This window comes from Phaseolus vulgaris, chromosome 5 (genome assembly GCF_051622355.1).
Source record: "Phaseolus vulgaris cultivar YP4 chromosome 5, ASM5162235v1, whole genome shotgun sequence".
Lineage (NCBI taxonomy): Eukaryota > Viridiplantae > Streptophyta > Magnoliopsida > Fabales > Fabaceae > Phaseolus > Phaseolus vulgaris.
Window position 1 is genome coordinate 37953716 of NC_143502.1, and position 18459 is coordinate 37972174.

An 18459-nucleotide genomic window follows, 5' to 3' on the forward strand; every position below is an offset into this window, starting at 1 on the left:
AAAAATAATTAATATTTTAAGTTACTTAATTGTGACAAAAGATTCAATATTAAAATTGAAAATTTAGGTTACAAATTAAATTAAATTAAATAATTAAGTCAATACTTTAAATTTTTAAAGTAATACTAACAGTTATGTTTCCGTTATTGAAATTTCAAAATATATACTGAAAATGCAAATAATATTAACCAACATGGTAAAAAGGCACAATTTTAAATTAAACATATGCCTTATTCACCAACCTTAGACAAACAACACCTTTTTATCTTAATAACATTTACGTTTTTAATATTAATTTTAAATTTTCATTTATTTTTTTCAATGTTGAAAACATAACTAGCAATATTATTCAAAAATTTAAATGTATATATAAATATAATGTTATCATTTTCTGGGACATTTCTGCTAGATGGGAAAAAAACCCTTAGATTGTATGATCTTACTATCATTGTTCCATAAAAACACGTACCACATTAGGAGGTCCTGAAATAGTCACTTCACTAATCCATGATTTTTGCTACCAAATGAAGTAATCTGCTTTATATTTACTTTGGCAAAATGTCAAATAATAGTAAAAGAAAATTAATTGATACTAGTTAAGTTAGTAAGCATCGTTTAATATTAAAAAATTAAAGTAAAATTGTTGAACATTTAGTTCTTGAACAAAGTAACTAACTTCATATTTGGACTAGATGATTTCTCATTTCATTGAGTATGGTCCAGCAGCAGGTGTATCAGCCATTAGCTAACCAACTCTCTGGAACCATGACTCAAACCCCCCACAACCTTAGATAATTACAACAATGAGATTAAACAGTAAATAATGGATTGAGATTCCACTGGTGGAGGGTTGAAATTATACCTTTTTCATTAGCATAATAAAATCATTTGCAGAAGCTCAATAACCACGAGACAATTTGCTGCCGTTTATCTTGCCACCATTATCCCCAAAGCAGTTAAAAGGACAGGCCAAACAAAGGGCAAGCCCATGGAAAGATTTATCATGAAGGTGGAAACCTCTCCTTTGTTTTACCACTGATGGAAGTGGCACTGTTTTCATCAACTTGGGAATCCAAGTTGGTACTTATACCATTAGAAATAGTAGCGACAGCATCATGACCACTTGGCCGGGTAATGCAAAGCCAACATCTCGAACACTCACCGCTAGTGCCTGGTGCTAGAGGTACATGCCAATAACCTTTTTCCGATTCCTGAAACACAACATTTCAAGAACAGTATTTAGAAACAGTAGCCCAGAAACAAAGAAGTTCTGAATTTGCCGAGGCATGGTATACAAAATTTTGGATGCTGAAGTATTTAGGATTCTTATGTTTGCAAGCTCAGCTTAGATGCCCCACGTGAATAATTTCAATGCTCTTATACAATTTGTTTGGTTTCACTAATAACAATTATTAAATTTCCATACAACTTCACCAGTTTCTACGCTATTCTTGTAATATGAAACTAATTAAGAGGTAAAAACAAGCACTTCATAAAAAAGGAGTTAAAAATCGTGCTCAGACATCTTGAAATTCCTATGGGATTTGTCATTTGACATTTGTCATAAGTTGTCACACAGAACAGAATACAAGCACATCCCAGCAGGAACAGTATAGTGGCGGCCACTCCAATCATTACCTGGATAACCAATGAATATGATGGAGGCATCTGAAGTTTTAGGTTTCCTTTAATAAAAGTGTAGTGAACCTGTAGACAGAAAACAAGTTAACTTTAACAAAAAACAAGGGTAAGCCAAATAAATCTTGAACAACCTACATATCACATTTTGGACTATACAACTACTCTAACGTCAAACATAGGAAAATGTCCTAAAAGGAATAACAAACAATTAAAAATTATGCATAACCTTTTTTTCTCAAAAACTACACACACCCTTCTTGGAAAATACCCAATCCCACATAAAACGGGTACAATAAAATATAATGAACACAAAATCAAAATATCCAAATGAAAAATCTCCTGACTAATGTTAGATATATATAGGTTGTAAGTAGTTGTCTTGGAAAACTACAATATGAGTTGTTTACTGGTTGGCATTAAATTTTTGTTCCTTTTGGTGTTTTTGATGATCATCAATCTCTTAAGCTCTTTTTATCATATTTTCAATATTAAGTTGGTATCGGAACGCTCTGCTAGTTTTGAGGTTGTCCATTGCCGTCCACCATCATCCTCTGTTAAACCCTAAACTCATCATACCTTGGTCATTGTTTTGTTATATCAAACATGTAGTCTAGTTCATCTCATTTCCACTACCATCCACCGTCCACCATCGCAAGCCACCTTTTCCTCCGACGACCACCAAATCTGATACATCTCGTTGTCTAACGTCCAACCCACCTAGTCACGTCCCTTGGTTTTGGGCTACGCACTGCCACACACGTCATCTCCATTCGCTTCCATAACAACTCCGCATCTTCTTCACAAGGCTCGTGAACTCAATGTCCTTGTTTCAACCCTTGTTTCTCCGGTTTCGGTTTTGGTTGAGAGGCCCCTCTCTCCTCTTTCCTCTCTCTCATACTCTTCCTCCACCATTGTTCGTCGTCTTTTACAATTGTATTGGCTGTGAAGTGCATATTGTTGTAATTATATTTGTTGGTGAATTCAAACTTCAATATACCTTCCTTTTGTATCCACAATGTTACTTTTGTAAGAGAATTGGCCACACTCTCAAAATAAATGTTTCTTCTTCATGGCTTTCATTGCAAGACAGCAAACCTCTTTCAATCTAATAAGGTTGAACCACATTTTTCTAATAAAGAATATCAATAATATCTTCGTTTGAATTTCAGCAGCCAAGCACAGTCTTTCACTAGTTTGTCAACAATTTGCATCTCTCAAACCTTGGAATGTCAAAGACCATACTTGACGAGTGTTTCCGATCACATTTCTGGCAATGCTTCCTTATTTTCTTCCATTTCTCCTCCTAAAATTTCTCATGTTGTTACTTTAGCCAATGGATCAAATGTTACTTCTCAAGGAGTTGGTCAAATCTCCCTTTCCCATCTTTGAACCTAAGGCATGTTCTTTTTCTCCCTAATTGTCCTTTCAACCTAATTTCCTTAAGCCAATTAACTAAATCTTTAAGTTGTTTTATAACGTTTGATGCAAAATTCGTTTGTTATACAAGAACATAGTACATGTCAATTGATTGGTGAAGGACATGAATCTAGGAAACCCTACTATCTAGGTACTAGACCATCAATGTCTTGTTTGGCATCCCCCATCTGCTAAGCTTCTACATAATCGCTTGGGTCATCCACATTTATCAAATTAAAAATGATGATTCTCAAAAACACATTCAATCTTCTTTTCCAAAAAGAACTTAATCAATACGCAATTTTGTCTTTTCTATAATTCATTCTGATATTTGGGGTCCAAATTGAGAATATTATCGTTGTACTTGGGTTTACTTACTGAAAGATCGGTCTAAACTTTTGAATATCTTTTTGTTTTTCCTTAATGAAACCAAAAACCAATTTAGCCAAGTGATCAAGATCTTGAGGAGTGATGATGTCAAAGAATATTTTTCTTCTGATTTTTCACTCTTTTAAACTCACATGGCATCCATGTGTTCTCATACACCTCAACAAAATGGTAAAGCAGAAAAAAAGAATAGACACTTAGTTGAAACTATTCATACCTTGCTGCTTGGTGCCAATGTATCTGTCCAAACACTGGGGTGATACCATTCTTGCTACTTGTTATCTTAGAATGCCCTCTTCTTCTATGGATAATAAAGTTTTATATTCCGTTGTGTTTATGAATGAACCTCTACTTCACATTTCTCATCGAATCTTTGGTTGTGTGTTTTGTACATGATGTGTCTCCAGGTTTGGATACACTTACAACCCGAGCTATCAAATGTGTCTTTTTAGGTTATTCTTGTCTTTTTAGCAACCTCCTGATTTTGTTGCTCCGGGAGAGTTTGGTTTAGTTTGTAAGTTACATTGGTCTCTCTATGGTATCGAGCAATCTCCCCGTGCTTGGTTTGGAAAATTCAATCACATTGTTCAAACATTTGGAATGAAACACAACGAGGCAGATCATTCAATTTTTTATTGTCATGCCTTTCCTAGAAAATGTGTTTACCTAATTGTGTATATTGATGACATATTTATTACAAGAAATTATGCTACTAAAATATCGCAATTCAAGGAACACTTATGTAATCACTTTCAAACCAAAGACCTTGGAAGTCTCAAATACTCTCTAGGCATTGTAGTTTCTCAAAGGAAATATGCTTTAGATATCTAGAAGAAATAGGCATGATTGACTATAGACCAATAGATAGCCCTATGGATCCAAATCAAAAGTTAATGATAGACCAAATGGAACCTCTCTAGCCTAGAGAGATATGGAAGATTTGTAGGGAAACTTATTTATCTCACTATTACAAGACCTGATTTATCTTTTGCAGTGGGTGTTATTAGTCAGTTTATGCAAAATCCATGTATTTTAGTTCTTGAAGATGTTGTGAACACAATGCTATCATATTCATCTTAAGATACCTCAAAAAGGCTCCAGAGCAAGGTCTATTGTACGAAGATAAAAAGGAATACCCAAATTTCTAGGTATTGTGACGCTAATTGGACAAGTTCTCCTATGGATAGACATTCCACTACGGGGTATTGTATTCTCATTGAAGGAAACATTATTTCATGGAAGAGCAAGAAACAAAACATGGTTGCCCAATCTAGTGCTAAGACTGAATATAGGGAATGACGTCTCTCACTTGTGAACTTGTATGGGTGAAACACAACTTCTTCAAGAACTAAAATTTTGTGAGATCCAACAAACGAAGATGTAATGTGATAACCAAGTTGTTCTCCACATTGCTTCCAATCCAATATTCCATGAGAGTACTAAACACATAAAACTTAAGTGTCATTCTATTTGAGAAATGTTACTATCTAACGAAATTTGTACTAAGTTTGTCGGATCCAACGATCAACTTGCAAACTGTGTTAACAAAATCCTTAAGGAAACCTCATTGAATTTATTTGTTGCAAGATTGGTACATACAATTTTTATACCCTAGTTTGAATTCAGTCTTGTACCTTTTGGTGTTCCTAATGTAATTTTCTTTTGTAAATAACGAAGATCAACTAAGAGACAATCAATCTCTTAAGCTCTTTTTATCATATTTTCAGTCTTAAGTATCAATTTCAGAAAAGTGACCAAACATGACTTAGATATAATAAAATTTGAAAACTTAAATTTATAGGGGGAAAATTCCCATAGAAGACCCATATCAAATTGTGAACCGGTAACAAGTCATTCATATTGCTAAAGTAAGCAAAGCCAGAAAAATAAATAACTTACCTGATGTCTTTCTTTCCACTGGTTAAAAAAGTTGCTTCCTATAAGTTCAAATATGTGATCTCGCATTTCATCATTTGTCACAAGCAAGCACCTAAGCTTTACTGCAGCAAAGAGCCAATACCTGAAACCCAACAGATTAATATGTAAGTAATCAGTGATTAAATTTAACAGATTCAAACTAAATTTTAAAAATACATATGAATCAGTGCCAACAGAAAAAAAAAATTATAACATATTCATGAATAACACAACAAATAATTTTGACTAGATTAACTATTAAAAATTTGAACCTCAAAAGGTTACCACCATTTACATTTTAGTCCTTAAAAAATTGGCTTTCGTTCAGACCTTCTCGGTTATTCAAGTCTCTGTCCAAGAGCTTCAGCTGTCTAATGCAGAAAGGTCTCGTACATGGGAAATCGAATGTGAATTAAGCCACAAACAAAATTATAGGTATTGCATAGATGACATGATAAATTCAAGTTCTAAAACTGATGCATGCTGTAATTTAGAGTCTTAGACCAACATAAAAATAAATGCATACACACAAAACTAAATGCCAAAAAAAAATGTAAGGACAGTTGAAAAAAATAATAATAAGGGCCCAAGAGAAACCTTTTTAAGACCAAATAATAAATAATCATTTCTGAATGTAAGTTAAAGAAACAGTCAAATAGACCAAGAAACAATATTATTGTCTTAAGATTAAAAGTGAAAACAAATGCAATGCTTAAGACATTTATTTGGAAATTTACCAATCATCATTGGATCCATTTGGAGTTGTATACAGTGCACCATTTTTCATCCACTCCTCCACTAGTTTCCTACTGGAAGGATTTTCCATCAGCCCTCTTAGACGCTTGTTGTGCATCACAATGAGCGGCCATTTCTTCCCACTCCGATTGTACAGTTCTTTCACAACATCATCAAGCTGCACTATTACAAAATCAACAATACAAACACAATTAGCTGCAAAAGCAATCAAGTGAAATTATCATGCAAGAGCGAAAAAAACTTACACAACTTGTTCAGAAAGTAAAGTTAAAGGAACTCTATAACTTAGGCATACAACCTGAGAAATGCTAAATCCACCATCAGCAAAATTTTGTTGGTAGAGCCCAACATTTGCTCCATCCACTATAGCTTCATAAGAGTCATGTTTTTCAAGCCAAGCCTGTAAGGATCAACGAGAAGTATCAAAACCAAGCTATTATAACTAAGTAACAATATCAAGAGTAAATAATGTATGCATCAATATTGTAAAGGGTTCTTTTAATGTAGTAATCCAATCACAAATTGTCATGCATATTAAGTTTGTCGACTTTAACAATAACTACCTTAAAAGTCATACCTATAAAGATTCCTGATTGATTCATACGTACCACCGAAATTAAACTCAACGATAATATATCATCATTTATCTCATTTAAAATTGTGCTGCATTGTAATGAATGGGGAGATCAACAACACCTGAAATTCACTAAAATTGGCCTTGACCTCTCGTTCCATGGCCAAGCCAGCAACAGACCCAGCAAACTTCTCCGTCTCCGCATCATCAATATCAACACAAACCAATTGCTCCCCACAACAACAACAATGTCCAGCAGCACCAACACTCGTTCTGTTAACAACCCAATCCCCTTTTCCAACCCATCCCTGACCATGCCACCCTCCCCCATTCCGCAAAACCCCCTCTTTGACCCGCCCCACGTCAAATTCCACCTCACCAACCTCCGAGGCCTTGGCACCACGAAACCACTCCTCAATAACCCCCGCCGTGGACTCACTAACACACCTCACGCAGCTCCTGAGCTTATGCAAATACTCATACACCTTGTCCGCTCTACCACTCCGCGCACTCACCTTCAAAAGCGCGGCTAGTTCCGCCTCCTCCAAACTCACCCCCACGCCATTCATGTGCTCCTCCACCTCGTAGGCCTTATCCGCGTCGAGCATTTCACAGAAACAGAACAACGCGGGATCATAGGTTCGCAGCCTCGGGGAAGCGTTGTTGTACTGACCTATGCCCTTCACCAACTCGAAGGCATAATCGGCGTCGCCCTTGGCCGCAGCGAGGCGCGCGACAGCGGTGACGGAGGCTTCGTTGGGAACGACACCGAGAGCGGACATGTGGCGGAAGGCGCGGAAACCGTAATCGAGTGCGGTGGATTTGAGCGATTGGTCGGCGACGGAATTGGAGCAGAGGTAGAGGAGGGCATTGAAGTGGTGTTGGTTGAGGCGCGTGTTGTTCAATACGGCGTCGTCATAGAGGGATATTGCGCCACGTAGGTCCTTGGCCTTGGAACATGAGTTTAGCTCGAATTGGAACTTTGCCTCGGGATTTTGACTGGTTTTCCTCTTCTTCTTTGGATTCTCCATTGAAGCGCAACACTGAGAAGTTGGTCTGAGGAATAGCAGTTGCAGGGTTTAGTTTAAAACCCTAGATGGCGGTTTTTTCTTGGGTTCGTTCGTTCCAACGATATGACAGTTACTCACGATTGGGCCCTTAACCCATGGGCTTGTCTGCGGCCCATTTTTGGAGGTGATTTCGATTTTTTTTTAATTTCTTGGAATATTTATTGAAATGTGAAAATGAGAAGCTTAAAAATTACAATTTAACTCCTTTACAATGTTATATTAAATTATATTCGTATTTAACTTCTTTACTGTGAAATATTATCTATATACGTATATTTAAAATTGTAATGTAATTATTTTGTATCTTTTAAGTCTTTTTAATCAACTAAATCATATGTTTGTGTATGTAGCATAGACACGGATACGATACGGATACATATAATCTCTAAAATATAAGATACGGGTATACGGATCTATATATTATATAATTATGAATTATATAAATTGATAATAAAGATTTATGTCCACAGTCCACAAGTATGTTTTAGTTTCTTCTTTTATAGCAGAAAGATGTTTCTCACGATTAGTTCAAAAGGTTTTGTTCCTTATTTTTATAGTCATAATAAAAATTTATACAATAAATTTGAGTTTTTAAAAAATTAATGTATTTTTACTTTTTAAAATTGTGTAAAACCGTGCTAGAATTGTTATAAATCTAACAAATATTTTTTGAATTGTACATTTCACCGATACGTGTTCTATAAGTGTGTGTTCTATAAGTGTTGTACGAGTGTCATGTTTAAACATGTATCTGACACGAAGACACCATTTAAGAGATGTGTCTAAGCCTCCATTGTTATTTATTCAATAAATGTATACTTGTGAGACTTACTATTTCATTAAATTAATACATTTAGCATTCAACGTATTAGGTATATTTTTAAAAGACTCTAGATGATATTCTTAAATAAATTGAATACATTTCTATGTTATAATTTAATATTTTTTTCAAAATTTAATGAAATGCATTGACCAAAAACTATTTTAATGATTATAAATGTTGTTTTTGGTAATTTTAAAATCTCTTTTGGTTAGTATTTAATATTTTTCCAATATTTTAATAAAAAAACTTCATTCATTTTCCATAAATAAATTAACAATTCCTTCACTAAATACATTCTGAGAAATACAAAGAAAAGAAACTGTCCCTTACAACCTGCAACATTTTTACATATTTCCATGCTGAGTTTAAGGTAACTGCTCTTAATTTCTATCTGTACTCATTTAACTCATTTATTTAACAACGTTTTTTTTTTCTATATGCATTTTGGTTATGAAATAAAAAAAAATAAAAATAAAAAAGCATATTTCATCTAATGTATCAATTTTTCTTACTCATTTGCTTCTTCCCCAAAGGAGATACTTTCAGCTTCTTCTAAAAGAAAAAGAAGAAAAAAAATGTCTCTACGAATTCTCAGAGGACTTTTGCAAGGATACACCAAATCCTTGTTTGATGAGGCAAGAAAATTCTATTCCAAATTAATTTAGTTTTCACATGCATTTAACTATTTATTGGTGATTTTTTCTAGGATTCTCAATCTCTTAAAAATTTTGCTTTATTTATTCATTTATTTATTTTCTTGTGTTAGGATAACTTGGATCTTGCAGATTGAGTCATTTACAATTTATTTCATTATCTTAAAGATTCAAATTGTGTTTGATTTTTTTTTCCTTTGAATCATCTCAAATTGTTTTTTCTTTGAAAAAAAAATAATATACAGTACAAAAATTCAAGAGATTTAACAATTTTTTTTACAAAACAAAAACATGTTTGGATAGACTAGAAGTTCTACTCACATAAGTTTTATTCCACCTATAGTGGTTTTTGGATACATAAACATTTAGTAATTGATTACTTTTATACAAATATGAGAAAAACTATTATTTTGGAGTTTGTTTGGTACATTAGAGAGGAAAAAATGAAAAGGGAGAAATGTTTTGTGTGTTTGGTAGAGAGAAAGAAAAAAGGAAAAATAATCTTTATTAATTATTATACTATTGCTTACATTTGTATTCTTTATTTTCAATCGAGTTATACATTTTTTAAATACTTTATCTTTATTTCTTGCATATTTCTTCTCTACCAAACCACTAAACCTTAATTAGTTTTTTATTTTTTCTCAATTCATTTATTCTTTGTTTATTTGTCCAAAATATTAATTTTCTCCCATTTTATATTATTCGGAAGATCTTTTTATATGAGAGTTTTTAAATAAAATTTTCTCCTATAAAAGTCTTCTACATAAGTTAACCTAAGTATATCCTAACTTTACATGAATGTAATATTTAGTTGAGAGTACTATTTTGAAAAACTGTTGTTGAGATGTTTTATATTGTTATTGCATGCAGGGGGTGGTGAACGATCAATTTAACGTGATCATGGCTTTGAAACGCATTGGGGAACCAAATCATGTTGTGCAGTTGATAGAAACATATCTGGCAGATGCTGAAAGGATCTTGTTTGAGCTTTTTCGTCATGTGTAATGTTATAAGTCCATTTATAATTTACTTTATGTTCATAATAAATAGAAAAATGTTACTTTGATAATTGCAAAAATTTAAATGCATAAGTTTACAAGTGTGATTTAACCAATACAATTTCAAAATTATTCCATTTTAGCAAAAAGGTGTTTCTTTTTCCAATTGTAATTTGGTGCATGGTTGTCAACATATCATCACTCTATTAAATATTTGTCTTTTTTTTTTACATTTGCAGAGAGAATGAAAAAAGCGACTTACGTAAGTTGACATCTCTTGCTCGTGAAATAGATGACAAAAGCACAAGGTAGCTTGCAATGTTTATCTATTACAATGTTGGATTTTAAACATGAATGATTACTTAAGACTTTGTGCATTTTGATACCTTTGTTGTTGTTTTTTACTTTGGTTGTGAAAACAAAATATCGACAAGAAAAATAATGTTGTTAAGTAAGGACGTAAAAAATGTTTGAATAGTTGAAAACAACTTTTAGAATATCAAGTGAAATTATGCTAAGGGAAACATTATATCATTTTCTTGTTAATATAGTTACTTGATTTGATTAGTGAAATAGAGGACAAAAGCACAAGGTAGCTTGCAATGTTTATCTATTACAATGTTGGATTTTAAACATGAATGATTACTTAGACTTGTGCATTTTGATACTTTTGTTGTTATTTTTTTACTTTGGTTGTGAAAACAAAATATTGACAAGAAAACTAATGTTGTTAAGCAAAGACGTAAAAAATATTTTAATATTTGAAAACAAATTTTAGAATATTAAGTGAAATTATGCTAAGGGAAACATTATATCATTTTCTTGTTAATATAGTTACTTGATTTGGTGGAAGCATTAATCCTGTCTTTTCTTAGGTAACATGAGATGATTGATTTAAAGTATTGCAATTTTTAATTTATTCATTTTTTTTATCAGCAATAAAATAAATAAATAAATAGGGACCACTTCAGGGGTGGTCCAACCCTTATACAGAAATACTTGACATCAGTCTCCTATTAGAACGCCTACCAAATTAGCAAAGGGATAACCATACCAACACTAACCAATGTTAATGAATCAACCTCATACAAGCCAAAGGATTTAAAACCCAACTAGAATAAGGGAAATAAGCAGAACGAGACTTTGCATAAATCCAAGACCATACCTTTACTTGCACCGAAGCGAACACTTCAGACACATCTGCCACACCTCTATTGAAGATGACCGAGTTCCTATGTTTCCAGATTTCGCTCACAATGCCAACCCAAATTGTACCCCAAACTTCGTTATCCGAAACAGAAGCCTGACTCATCCAGAATTGTGAAAAATTTGACTTAGGATCCTTGTGAATTACAGACGACACACCAAGCCACTTAAAGCACAGACACTAGACACGCCAAGCAAACCTGCAAACAAAGAACAAGTGACAAGATGACTCCTCCTCCTCCCCACACAAACAACACAAGAGATTTTCTACCGCCACTCCGCGCCTTACCAAGTTAACCCTAGAGGCAATCCTATTCTCCAACACCCTCCAAGCAGTGAACAAAGCAGATGGCAAGGCTTTGCACCTCCACAACTTACTATACACAGGAGAATACTCCCCTCCTCTAACCCGCCTTACCTGAACATAGGCAGAGTTGACTGAGAAAGTTTGACTCTCCCCAATCTTCCAGACCCAACTGTCCGCCTCCCCAAAAACCAACTTCACCTCTTGCAAACTTTGAAACAGCTGTTCAACCAAAGACTTCTCCCAGTCGAAAAAGGATCTACGCCAGTCCAAATTCCACACCCATTCACCATTATACCAATACCCAAGCTCAGCCATTTTTGTGTTTTTAGCCGAGCTTAGAGAGAAAAGTCTCGGAAAAACTCCCTTCAAAGTACCACAGCTCAACCAACTGTCCTCCCAAAAAGAGATCTCCTTACCATCCCCCACTTTCCACTTAAACCCATCTTCAAAACTTCTACCCCAACCCTCTGAATCCCACACCTCCTTCAAATCTTTCCACCAGAGAGAGCCCCTACTAGACTTACCGCCTTCTCTCAAACTTCTCCAACCACCATACTTAGAATCAAGAATCTCTTTCCACAAACCTCCTTTATCCGTACCCAGTCTCCAATTTATTCATTATAAGCTACACATAATTTATTGCTTCTTTTACTTATTCAAAATCACACTTAGTCATCATATTTTAGTAGTGACAACCTATCAATGCATTTTATCTTAATTTCCATATTTAAACATGCAAGTGTATGTAAACAATTTATAAAAAATTTAGAGTTTAAAAGTCTTTTAGTTTATCTATTTAATATTAGACCTTAGATTATTACCAAACAAAACTTTAAGATACATAATACATTATTTAGATATATGAACCATTTTCACGAAATAGTATATTAGTAGGAAGATATTTTTTGTATTATTATTTTGAATATTTTATATCAGTTGTACACATCATATATAACCAATCGACATAGAAAATTGTGGAGTTTCCACATCAATTGATAAGAGGTGCAAAACATTTCATATATAACACAAGTTACACAACAAACTTATGTTATTAGTTGATAACTTGTTGACAAAAAATAGAAGCAAAATGATACCTTCACATCGATTTCGTGATACAATCGATGTGAAAAGTGTCATAAACATTAATTACTAAAGCATGAACAATTTACATTGACTACATAAGCCATATACAACTCATAGGACTATAATTCACATATTAAATTTTATTAGGAACATTGGAATTAAGATTTGATACATAATTGAATGCGCATAATAAGACCACGAACATGGTGAAAGACTTTAATCCAAACAAGACACAAACCGAGCAAAATTTAATCATTTATATAAGGAAGTATGAATTTATTGGCTACTGCGAACCAAAAAGTTAAATATACTAAATGTGATTATTAGTAGATTGCGAAAGGAGGGAGACACAAGGTGACGATGTCGAGTGGTGGCTTTTGCATGGAGTGTTGCCTTCACGAGATTAAATGAGGAAACATCACAAAAAGGAAGGGAAACACAAGGTTGTTGTTATGAATGGTGAGACGGCTTTGCGTGGTGGATTTTGCATGCAAAGACGACTTCACATGGATGTGATGTGTTGCAATTAGGTATTTCATACGAGAGCATATTATGAAAACAAACAAAAAATATAAAAATGATGCTCCGAGACAAAAATAACATAGTGTCAAGAGACACATCTATTTGTACCCTGATAATGCCCACATACTACATTGATTCTTATTATAATTGATGGTTATAGTAGAAACTAATGTAGTATGTGAAATGCTATATCGAATCTTGTTAGAATCAATGTAGTATGTGATGCCTTATTTATAAAAACATCTTTGCATTGTTTTTTATGATAGTTTCACAATAACCAATGCAATATATGCATTCTCATCTTTCATTTTCACACTATCAATAAGTGTATTGTTGTTCTTTTACTATAAATATTATAATGAGTATTTTGAGTATTAAAGACACTCTCCTAAAAAAAAAGTTAAACTTTTATATAACATTGCTTAATTTTAAGTAAGGAGGAGAATGAATTCTACATAAAAGTTGGTATGAGATGCTACAAATTTCAATTTATTTGTTATAATGACATATAAATTATATTATTGCATTTAGTTATTAATAATTATATTTGATCATCCATAACTTTCTCTTTGGTACAAATAACATAAAAAAATATTGACCTTAATTCCTATGTTCGAGTATTCATGAGGATACACAGGTCTTTGTATAAACATCACAGTTTGAAAGTTTTCCAAACTCACTCAAATTTTTAATCTAAATCACTATAAAGAAAAAAAAATGTATATTGTATTTTTTCTTTAACAACTATATTGTTTAAAAAAAATATTATTTAACAACTATATTGTATTTTTTGTATCATGGATGCTAGAATGACTATTATGAGTATTCAAGAAAAAAATCTTCCAAAAGTCAAACTTTTATACAATATAACTTAATTTTAATAATAAAGAAAACAAGTTTGGTATGAAAGTTGAACATGAATGCTCCAATTTAAAATTTCTTTATTGTTAATTAGGTTTAATCACTGTATATTTCCCTTTTGTGTTAACAACATACAAAAACATTTTTTGTTAATTTTTATATTTAAGAAAGTAAGCATATATACAATGTTAGAGTTTGATAGTTTCTTCATTATTTATTCAATATTAGATCTTAGATTATAACCAAGCAAAAAATATAAGATATGTCATGCATTATTTAGATATATGGACCATTTTTACTAATTACACTAGTAGAAAATAAACTTTTGACATTATTATTTTGGACATTCTATATCAATTGCACAACTTATCATATCCAAACAATGTAGAAACCTGTGGAATTTTTACATCAATTTACAATCCATGCAAAAAAAGTCTCACATAAAACACTAGTTATCCAAATAACCATGTTACATTTCAATTGTTCAACAAAAACATAAGCAAATGACAATTTGACATTGATTTTGTGATCCAAAGTAGAAAGTGTCATTAACATTCATGTATTCATTCATGAAGCATAAATAATTTACAATGACTACATGAGCGAAATATGAATCATAGGACTATAATTCACATGTGATATTTTATCAAAAGTGTTATAATTAAGAGTTTATACATAATTGAACGCGTACAATAATATCATGGACAAGTAAAAAAAACTTGTATCCAAATAAGATACAAATCAAGAAAAATTTAACCATTTATCATAGGAAATTATGAATTTATTGGCTACACAAACTAAAAAAATTAAACATATTAAATGCAATTATTAGTATATTACAAATTATGGAAGGAGAGATACACAAGGTGGTAGCGTTGGATGAAGACTTTTGTGAGGAGTGTTGGATTTACATGATTGAAGGAGGCAACATCGTGAAGAAGAAGAGAGAATAAGGTTGTTACTATGAGTGGAAAAAGGCTTTACATGATGGTTTTCGTATACAAAAATGGTTTCACAGATTGTAATGAGAAATTTCATACAAGAGCAACATTGTGAGATAAAATGGAAAGCATGAAAATGATGCTCAAAGATAAAAATAGCAAAATGTGAAAACACACCTATTTGTACCCTTATAATGCCCATATAATACATTGATTCGTATTATAATTGATGTAGTATGCAAGACATATTACATTAGTTTAATAAGATCAATGTTTTAAGTTGGACACATAAACCATCAATTTCTATTAGAACAAATGTAATATGCTAGTGTTTATTTATAAAAATTTCATTTTATTATTTTTTTTATGTCAGTTTTATAATAATCAATATAGTATACACAATGTTACTTCCCATTTTCGTACTATTAACAAATGTTTTGTTTTTTTTTTACCATGCATGTTAGGATAAATATTATGGGTATTAAAAATAAAATCTCTAAAAAGTTATTTTTTTACATAACATTGCTAATTTAAGCAAGGAAGAGAACACATTCTACATGAAAGTTGTCTCATATACTACAATTGTTAATCAATAACATAAAAAGACATTTGATGTTACTTTCCATGCTCAAACATTCATGTGTTATACACAAGTCTTCATATAAGTATTATAGTTTAGAAGTTTTCCGCTTTAGTAATCAAATTTTAGATCGGAGGTTATTAATAGGCAAAAAATTAAATTTATATAATGCATTATTTAGACACATAAATCTTTCACACACTATTGCTTAGTCTTAATGAGGACGAGAACAAGTTTGGTATGAAAGTTGAACAAAATATTGTATTTTTAAGTTTATTTATTATAAGCTCACACAAATTTTATTGTTGCATTTAATTATCTATAAATACATCTAGTCCTTCATAATTTCTCCTTTGGTTTTGGTAACATAAAAAACATTTGAAATTAATTTCTATGTTCAAGTATACATATGTATACACAAGTGTTCACATTAATATTACAGTTAAATTTGTTTCCATTTGATTACTCAATTTTAGACCTTACATTACTAACAAGCAAACAAATTTAAAGAATGATTCATTTTCATTTAACAAGTGTGTTATAGTTTTACGTTATTAAGCATGAATGATTATTTTGAATATTGAAGACAATATTCCATATGTTAAACTTTTATAATTTCTCAATTTTAATAAGAAAGAAAACAAGTTTAATATTGTAAAAAAAAAATCCAAAAAGAATAAGTTGATCTTAACTCATGGTTTTAAGCCAATACATATAAAATGTCACATTACCTTTAAGCAAACACTCAAATACTTGAGTTTTTAAACTATGTATGATATCACTCCTCGAATTTTCCCATTTATATTACCTATTTTTATCATTTTAAAGTTATATTTATATCTGTGATTGATGTTGCAGAATCGGTGCAGAGCTTATGAAGGCTGCATGTTATGATGTCATCAAAGCTTGTGATGAGAACCACCAACAAAGGTATTTTTTTTCTTTCTCATTCTTTATTTTGTATTTTAATCATTTATACAATACACTTTTTATCTATTAAAACATTTTTATTGGAAATGATTGAATAAGACTTTGGATGTGAATAGGTGTTTGCATGTTCAATCTTATATCACATGTTTTATGATAGGATATTAATAGGGTCACCGTCTTTTATGTAAATATTGCAACACCTTGTGTATAGAAGATTTGGAAAGAAAGAAATCAATGTTTGTTTGGAGAGACTATTTTTGAAGAGAGAGGGTGATGCAACAAGTAAGTTTATGCTGGATGTGAAATCACAAGATAATGTCTTATTTTATTTTTTAAGATCTTACATGATTAAGAATAAAGTCAAGTTATAGTTTATAAGTGTGATGCGAACTTTGTTTTACAAACTGATTATGAGATTGTGTTATATATAAATTCAGTTACTAAGATGATATCAAAGTTTAGGAAATGATGGAACTATATGTAGGGGTCGGTCTTTTGATGTATGAATAGGAGAAAAAGACAAAATATGAATTTATTTTTAGTAGAGAGTATAAAAAAAAAAGTTATAAAACATATTGTTGGAGATCCCACATCGACTAGAGATTAGAGTCTTTCATTGTATATAAGTGGGTGCAAACCTCAACCCTATGAGCTGGTTTTATGGGGTTGAGTTAGGCTTAAAGTCCACTTCTTAATATGGTATCAGAGCCATTTCGAGCCTATCCTAGCGAATGTTTGTTGGGCCTATCGTGTCACCCACTATCGGGCCGCTATCGGACCACCCATAATATATAGTCCCACGCACGAGTTGGTAGTCTCGGCGTGAGGGGGGTGTGTTGGAGATCCCACATCGACTAGAGATTAGAGCCTTTCATTGTATATAAGTGGGTGCAAACCTCAACCCTATAAGCCGGTTTTATGGGGTTGAGTTAAGCTTAAAGTCCACTTCTTAATACATATTATTATAAGATTGAGGTATAGAAGGAAGTACACCCACTTCTACTTTTGTATTCATAGTTTTCTTATTAGTTATTGAAATGACTTAGGTTATTTATTTAGTATCTATGGTTAATAACACATAAATATTATACAATTAATATTTTTTTTTTCTGATTAATCTTTTGGTTTCTTGTTTGTTAAAGGGCTAGCCTCATTGCTAATGATAATTGATTGAGTTGTTGATAAAACAAAACTTCTAAATCTATAATATAGTGTTTGAACATATGCATGCAGAAGAGAGTTCATTATTTTAATTTATGTTTAAGATTATAATCTGATTTATATTTTTATGTGTTATTTATCATTCTTAGATTTTTAAAGTATATAACTTTGTTACAATATTCAGTTTTATTGTTAAGTTTGATACTAATTTTTGTGTATAAACTTTGGTGTTCAGATTTTCTCGAGGTTTAATCTTATTAAAAAAGGAGTTTGGCAATACCAAGAACAAGTTGAATTCCTTTGTTCAGGTATATGTAGTATCCTTTGTCATTTTTCTCATAAACATGATGGTTATGAAAATAATATAGTTTAGTTTTTTTTATTGGATTTTTCAAACTCTTATTATGTTTGATTATTCTATTTAATTCACAGATGGAGAAAAGGATTATACGACTTGAGAAGTCTCAATCACCAGCCTCTACTTCTCAATCACCAGCCTCTACTTCTCAATCACCAATATAGAGTTTATATCATGTTCTTACTCTCAGAAAAATTCAGTTTCTAAAAAATATGTTGCTATTTAATTTAACCAAAATCAATTATCACATTACACCATGTACATTTATATTT

The 18459-nt window shown here is 31.9% G+C and overlaps 2 protein-coding genes across 5 annotated transcripts; one reads left to right on the forward strand and one right to left on the reverse strand.

The window, feature by feature from the left end:
* Positions 1–596: 596 nt before the first annotated feature.
* Positions 597–7824, reverse strand: LOC137835646 (proteinaceous RNase P 2). Of its 4 annotated transcripts, none has more exons than XR_016521093.1 (6): positions 6814–7803; positions 6416–6517; positions 6099–6279; positions 5344–5464; positions 1639–1707; positions 597–1211 (listed from the first exon to the last, which is right to left on the reverse strand). XR_016521093.1 is itself a non-coding variant. In XM_068644244.2 (6 exons), the coding sequence occupies exons 1-6, from the start codon at positions 7720–7722 to the stop codon at positions 1002–1004; spliced, it is 1587 nt and encodes a 528-aa protein (XP_068500345.2). In that variant the 5' UTR covers positions 7723–7824; the 3' UTR covers positions 597–1001. The 4 variants fall into 4 exon arrangements, 1 of the variants encoding a protein (XP_068500345.2); XM_068644244.2 differs by having other exon boundaries at positions 6099–6274; positions 6814–7824; XR_016521092.1 differs by lacking the exons at positions 597–1211; positions 1639–1707 and adding an exon at positions 5657–5747 and having other exon boundaries at positions 6099–6274; positions 6814–7802.
* A 1301-nt stretch (positions 7825–9125) lies between these two features.
* Positions 9126–18366, forward strand: LOC137834398 (histidine-containing phosphotransfer protein 1). The gene is made up of 6 exons (XM_068642454.2): positions 9126–9219; positions 10111–10241; positions 10478–10546; positions 16597–16668; positions 18065–18137; positions 18262–18366. The coding sequence occupies exons 1-6, from the start codon at positions 9160–9162 to the stop codon at positions 18349–18351; spliced, it is 495 nt and encodes a 164-aa protein (XP_068498555.2). The 5' UTR covers positions 9126–9159; the 3' UTR covers positions 18352–18366.
* The last annotated feature ends 93 nt before the right edge of the window (positions 18367–18459 follow it).